Raw genomic sequence first — 7,038 nt, forward strand, 5'->3', positions numbered from 1 at the left:
ATGTAGGGAACCATGGTGACTTCACGTCTAAGGACTAATAGTCATACTAATAGCCACATGAAAAAGTATATGACACTCATATAACGATCCATGATACTTTCTCATGGCGGGTTATTCAGTATACATTCTCCAATGCATACCCATGTGTCAACTTGATATCTCATATCCATGACTTGTGAGATCAAGTCATCGTGTTGACTTACATGCTAGTCTCGTCGCATTAACATTATCCTTGAATGTTAACACTAGACTAGGAATCATTTAGAGTAGTGTTCTCTATATCATCTCACTATCGATTCAACCAATCGATTGATATAGATACGAACGATCTACTCTTAATGATTCCTAGTCAAGTGTTAACATTCAGGGACAACGTTAATGCGATGAGACTAGCATGTAGGTCAACTCGATGACTTGATCTCACAAGTCATGGATATGAGATATCAAGTTAACACATGGGTATGCATTGAAGAATGTATACTAAATGACCCACCGTGAGAAAGTATCATGGATCGTTATATGAGTGTCATATACTTTCTCATGTGACTATTAGTATGACTATTAATCCTTGAACCTGAAGTCACCATGGTTCCCTACATAAGGAGTTGCATATTTTAGCTTCGTCAAGCATCACCTGTAAATGAGTGAACTATAAAGGCGATTACTGGGTATGTAACAAATTTTGTGGAGGGATGTGAGTGATGTAGATGAGATCTATACCTCCTATATGACGGGAGTGATATTATAGTTCTTGATAGAATGAGACCACTAAGTGCATGGTCATGCCCAAATGAGTAAATATGAGATGTTGAGCTCATTTGATTAGAGTGAGTCTACTTGGAGTTCAAGACATAGATTGATCAGAGGATGACATGGTCTATACCTCGGTTGATCAATCTTGATATCAAGGATAGAAGGACATGGTCACATATTGTGAGAGTCACAATTAGTAGTCACTATGGTGATGTTGGATCTCAACATTCTTGTAACTTGGGTAACAATGATGTGTTGCTAGATACCGCTCATTGTTTATATTTTTAAATTGGTTTAGAAGCATTGCCAACGTTACAAGAACCTATAGGGTCACACACAAAGGGCAATTAGATGGAGATTAGGTTCATATGATGAACCAAGAGGATTAGGTTCATGTGATGAATCAAATTGGATTAAGTGTAATCCAAATTAGACTAATTGAGTTGATTTGATCAACCTTGGGAGATTAGAAGTCAAGTTTGACTTGACTTGAGAAGAAGACTTAATGGTCAAGTTTGACTTGACTTTATGCCATGTCATGGTCAAGTTTTACTTGACTTTATGCCACATCATGGTCAAGTTTGACTTGACTTTATGCCATGTCATGGTCAAGTTTGACTTGACTTTATGACACCTCATGGTCAAGCTTGACTTAACCAAATGACTTCATGATGATGTGGTATAAATGTTGGCCAATGATGGTGCTCCACATCATAAAGGGATGCCACCTCATGGGGGTTACCAAGAGTGTTGTAACTCATGGCATTAAAAGAGTTTTAGTAACTCCCCATCACATTCATGTGGCCGACCACAATAGGTGTGAAGGAGAATGAATTATTCATTCATTCCAATTCATTTTCTTCTTCTTCCTTAAGCTCTCCTCTCCCTCTCTAGGTCTTGGCCGAAACTCCTTTAGAGTGCTAGCACACTCAAGAGTTTTGGTTCTCCTTCTTTTTGTCCGTGTGGATACGTGTAGAGGGGTGTACGTTTGACACCCTCGAGATCAAACGTCGAAAGGACAAGCGGGATACGCGAAGGGCACGCCTCAAGGGTAAATTCTCTTCATGTAGATGTAAGAGTAGACAAACATGTATAAGTTTTAATTTTTGTTCTTTGCATGGATCCGTGGCCTGGGTTTCCGAGATTTTCGCAACGAAAAAAGCGTTTTTTACGGCCTGAAAACCCAACAGTGGTATCAGAGCCACGTGCGAAACTTATACATGTTTTAATCTTGTAATTTTTGTATTAGATAGAAAAATTACAGATCTGTAAGTTTTTGTAATTTTCCTAATTTTTAAGATTTTTATGAGAATTTTTCTCGTAGAGGAGAAACAACAAGTGTTTGGACACTTGTAGGCTTCAACCACCGAGAAGAACTCTCCGAATCGGCAAGATCTCGCCCCAAAATTACAGTTTTGCGGCGGTTATTTAGCGGCGGTTTTTAAAACCGCCGCTATTATCTGTTTTTCCGGCGGTTTCAATTAACCGTCGTAAAAATAAATTTTTAGCGGCGGTTTAAATTTGATTTGTGGCGGTTTAGTAATTTACGGCAGTTTAAAATTTAATTCGTGGCGGTTTAAAATTTAACCGCCGCTATATTCTGTTTCCCCGGCGGTTTACTATAACCGCCGCGTTATTTTCTGTTTTTACGCGTCCAAACCCTACCCTGTTGAACCGCACTTTCCCTACACTTCACGCGTCCGAACCCTACACTTCACGCCGCGGGTTTCCCTTTCACTCCGACGCCCACCCGATCGCCCTCACTTCGACGGCCGCCCGATCGCCCTCTCACCCGATCGCCCTCTCTCCTCCATCCTTCTCGCTTTCTCCAGATCTTCCACCTTCCGTCGCTAGGATTGGGCGTAGTGGCGGAGATCTTCGATCTGGCTGTGGATGCCTAGATGAAGCAGCAGTGAGCAGCGGCCGAGTTCAAGTCCGAGAAGAGGGAGAAAAAGGTCTCCTTTCTGTTGTTGTTGTTGCTGCTTTTCCTCCAATTTCGCGTCCGGTGTTGTCGGAGGAAGACACGTCAGAGATCGGCGGAAGAGATGAGCGCGTCGAGGTTCATAAAGTGCGTCACGGTCGGGGACGGCGTGGTCGGCAAGACCTGCATGCTCATTTCCTACACCAGCAACACTTTTCCCACAGTGAGTGCTAGAAGATCCGATCTTTAGGGTTATTTGATGCTTCGATTGTGTCTTTAACGCGTTGGATCAAGCTTGTGATAGCTTGTCAGTGTAGGAAAAACAATGTGCTGTGTCGCCCCCTTTTGATGGTCTTGAATTCTTGGAGTTTTCCTTTCCAATTTGTCTTTCGATTACCAGGAAAGAATATTTGGTTGAATCTAGGTTATGATTAGTCTAACCATGATGCCCTTTTTAGATTTTTTTAATGCTAGTACATTTCTTTTCTATATGCATCAAGAGGGCCTTAAAAGAGGATCTAATTATCTAAAATATCAGTATTATAATTCTTCTGTTATTTTTGAAGGAAAAGTGGCTAGATTATATAAGGGTCATGCTTCCTCTAAACAGATGCATTTTATGATTGAAATTTGGGCAATATGATTTACTGATTAAATGTTTCATCTGCTTTATTTTGTTGTTCGGAAGTGCAAATGTGGATAACTTAATTGAAACTTTATTTTAATTTAACTTTTTATTGTTGTAAGCTTATATGAGAAGATATGAAGATGTAATTAAAACTACCTTCAGATATACTTGTGCACTTAAATCTTTTGAGCAGGACTATGCTCCAACAGTGTTTGACAATTTCAGCGCTAATGTAGTGGTGGACGGGAACACAGTCAACTTAGGTTTGTGGGATACCGCAGGTATACTCGAAGTCTGCCGTTGTATCTCTTTGTCGATGCATTCTCATTCTTTCTTTTAAATGGTAGTGGTATAATAAGACACTTAGATTGAATAGGCCAGGAGGACTACAATAGATTGAGGCCTTTGAGCTATCGAGGTGCAGATGTTTTTTTGCTTGCCTTTTCTCTCATCAGTAAAGCCAGCTATGAAAATGTGGCCAAGAAGGTTGTATAATGATTATAGATATATCTTTTCAAATTTTAAAATTAGTGAATCTTTGATTTCATTTTCCCTATTTTCAGTGGATTCCTGAGCTGAGGCACTATGCACCTGGTGTCCCGATAATTCTTGTTGGCACAAAGCTTGGTAATGATTAATTTTATGATATATTTGCTTGTTACATTCTCATTAGCTAGATATTGTTTGCATGAGATGTCTGTGACTTAATTACTTTAAAGCCTCTTACCCGCTTATGTGGCAAGAGAATGGAGGAGATTAGTTTAGGTTTACTGGTGTGTGGTTTACTGGTGTATGGAGGACAGAAACACCAGATTGGACTAGGAACTGGGCCTAGTTTTTTCCGACCAGACTGGCCAGTTTGGTTTGTGTCTCTGAAACCAAGTTACCCATGTGCAGGAAAATCATTGACTAGAGTTATTTTTTCTTCTCGCTCCATTTGACAACTTTTCATGTTGCCTTAACTGTGGCAGCTGTGTTTGCAGATCTTCGGGATGACAAACAGTTCTTTATTGACCATCCTGGTGCATCTCTCATAAGCACCACTCAGGTAAAATATGGTAGCTAATTCTATGATTTCGTTTCATAGTTTCGATTTGCATCTTTTGCTTACCACAGTTGACTGTAGGGAGAGGAACTAAAGAAGCAAATAGGTGCTGCTGCTTACATTGAGTGCAGTTCAAAGACTCAACAAGTATATATTCCGCGCAAATTTCATCTCGTTTTGTTTTTTCTGTTCATCTTTTCTAATTATATCTTGCTTAAATGTTGTATATAGAACGTCAAAGCGGTATTTGATCAGGCCATCAAGTACATGTCTTCACATTTGATGTGGGCGTTATCTTAATTCATTAACAACGTCAATATTTGCTGCATTTGTCTGTGGTTGCAGGTGTGGAAGCTGGGAAGAAGGCTGCTGGTGAAGTATTAGCTCTGCAGAAGAGGATCTTGACTGTTTTGAACGAGGCCAGGTAAATTATTTTTTCTTATAAGCTTCTCCTTGGAATTCAATGGACTGTCCATCTGAAATCTAGTAAAGATGTCCAGATTCAATATCATATAAAAAAAATGGAAGTTTTCACATTATGTTGTCTCTTGGATGATGAAGCACATATGCCAATGTATAGCTTAGTATTCTACTGTTATAAAATGTTCTTTGCTAATCAAATGCTGGAATTTGCAGGCATGACTACTTTACAAGTTTGAAGAGCTCTCCAAGGATGGTTACTTTTCAAAAAGCAACGAATTTGCAACCTGGTTGAAGGAAAAGCAAGGGATCTATTTCTGGGATTTGACATCTGAGAAAGCTAGAAAGATTTCTCAATTTTTTTGTAACCAAGCAAATTTTCAATTTTTTTGTAACTTAAATTCACTGTCTGTGATTTAACATCTGACAACTTTGATATTCGTGTGTAATGACTCATATTTGTTCACTAATTTGGCAAGAAATTAATGCAAATAAAATTTATTATTTATTACAATTTTTGGCTTAATTTTTTTATTTATTTGTAAAAATCATCACATGCTGAAAATTCTGTAATTGCACACTCAAAGCTAAAACTGCCGGGAAATTATTTCGCGGCAGTTTTAGCAAACCGCCGGGAAACCATTTCGCGGCGGTTTGGGGAAACCGCCGGAAAAGTATTTTGAACTCATGGGGGTTACCAAGAGTGTTGTAACTCATGGCATTAAAAGAGTTTTTGTAACTCCCCATCACATTCATGTGGCCAGCCACAATAGGTGTGAAGGAGAATGAATTATTCATTCATTCCAATTCATTTTCTTCTTCTTCCTTAGCTCTTCTTCTCTCCCTCTCTAAGTCTTGGCCGAAACTCCTTTAGAGTGCTAGCACACTCAAGAGTTTTGGTTCTCCATCCTTTTGTCCGTGTGGATACGTGTAGAGGGGTGTACGCTTGACACCCTCGAGATCCGACAATCGAAAGGACGAGCGGGATACGCGAAGGGCACGCTTCGAGGGTAAAACACTCTTCATGTAGATGTAAGAGTAGTAGAAAACATGTATAAGTTTTAATTTTTATTATTTTCGCACGGATCCGTGGCATGGGTTTCCGGGGTTTCCGCAACGCAAAAAGCAATTTTTACGGCCCGAAAAACCCAACAGTGGTATCAGAGCCACGTGCGAAGACTTATACATGTTTTAAGTTTTTGTAATTTTTGTATTAGATAGAAAAATTACAGATCTATAAGTTTCTATAATTTTCCTAATTTTTAAGATTTTATGAGAATTTTTCTCGTAGAGGAGAAGCAACAAGTGTTCGGACACTTGTAGGCTTCATCCACCGAGAAAAACTCTCCGGATCGGCAAGATCTCGCCCCAAAATTTTTGGGACAGCGAAAGAAGGCACTGTAGGTCGTGTTGGGACACTCATGAAATTTATTTCGTGAGTAGGGGTGCTGCCCCTAACCCCGCAAGGGGCTATGTCCCGCGATCGCGCCCGAAAATCGCTTAGCGGGACCGCCGCGGAGTTGCGTCTCATAAAATTAGTAAAAATCAGTAGGAAAATTATAGAAATTTATGGAAAATACATAATTTAGAATTATGTATGAAATTGTGATGGTCATGGCCCAAAAACCCAATATGATTGGAAAAATTGTGTTGTAATTCATAATACGGCCTGCGCGCCGTTTTTGTGTGTTGTGGGTGTTGTATATGATATGCGACCTGCGTGTCGTGCCTTCTCTTTTATATTCTAGTTGTAAATAGTTTTTTAGACTCGAATGTAACTCGAGTTTCATATTTGTAATGTACAAATTGAGGCGGTGGAAAGTCCACTCGAAGATGGAGTTACGAGGAGGGTGCCGGCGACACATGGCGGTCAAAGGAGGCGCTTGGAGAAGCGGCTAGCCCTAGGTTGACCGTCCGATCTTCTCTTTGGCTAGAGAAGATCGTAGTAGGGCCATGACAACATCACAATTAATTTTATTTTATTTTATGCTTGTGTGTATGTGATGCATGCTAGTGTAGGATAATTATGCCTTGATGCGTATGAGATACAAATCGCCGATTAGATTAGATCGTAATCAAATCAACTCTAAAAATGCCTACCAAGTTTTGATACCCATCACTACCTCGATCATGTGTTGTTATTGAATCTGCCAAAGCAGAGCAACGCATATTATCTTGGTAGGGTGCGGAGGGACAATCTTGGTCCCGCCTATCAAAGCTTGGGTGAGAGTAAGCTCAATTAGATTGAGTGTAACTAGTTACCTCAATTGG

General features: G+C 39.8%; 1 protein-coding gene across 4 annotated transcripts; it reads left to right on the forward strand.

Moving 5' to 3' along the window:
• The first annotated feature begins 2,617 nt into the window (after window positions 1-2,617).
• On the forward strand, window positions 2,618-5,254 carry LOC141812446 (rac-like GTP-binding protein 5). Of its 4 annotated transcripts, XM_074700439.1 has the most exons (8): window positions 2,683-2,897; window positions 3,496-3,583; window positions 3,679-3,788; window positions 3,866-3,929; window positions 4,286-4,350; window positions 4,429-4,494; window positions 4,693-4,771; window positions 4,984-5,254. In XM_074700439.1, the coding sequence occupies exons 1-7, from the start codon at window positions 2,799-2,801 to the stop codon at window positions 4,729-4,731; spliced, it is 531 nt and encodes a 176-aa protein (XP_074556540.1). In that variant the 5' UTR covers window positions 2,683-2,798; the 3' UTR covers window positions 4,732-4,771; window positions 4,984-5,254. The 4 variants fall into 4 exon arrangements, with proteins under 4 accessions (XP_074556542.1, XP_074556540.1, XP_074556541.1 ...); XM_074700441.1 differs by lacking the exons at window positions 4,693-4,771; window positions 4,984-5,254 and adding an exon at window positions 4,579-4,686 and having other exon boundaries at window positions 2,618-2,708; window positions 2,771-3,583; XM_074700440.1 differs by lacking the exon at window positions 4,984-5,254 and having other exon boundaries at window positions 4,693-4,976.
• The last annotated feature ends 1,784 nt before the right edge of the window (window positions 5,255-7,038 follow it).

The sequence above is a fragment of the Curcuma longa genome, chromosome 19 (genome assembly GCF_044706935.1).
Source record: "Curcuma longa cultivar G26 ecotype Majalengka, Jawa Barat chromosome 19, ITB_CL_G26_1.1, whole genome shotgun sequence".
In the NCBI taxonomy this organism is placed as follows: Eukaryota; Viridiplantae; Streptophyta; class Magnoliopsida; order Zingiberales; family Zingiberaceae; genus Curcuma; species Curcuma longa.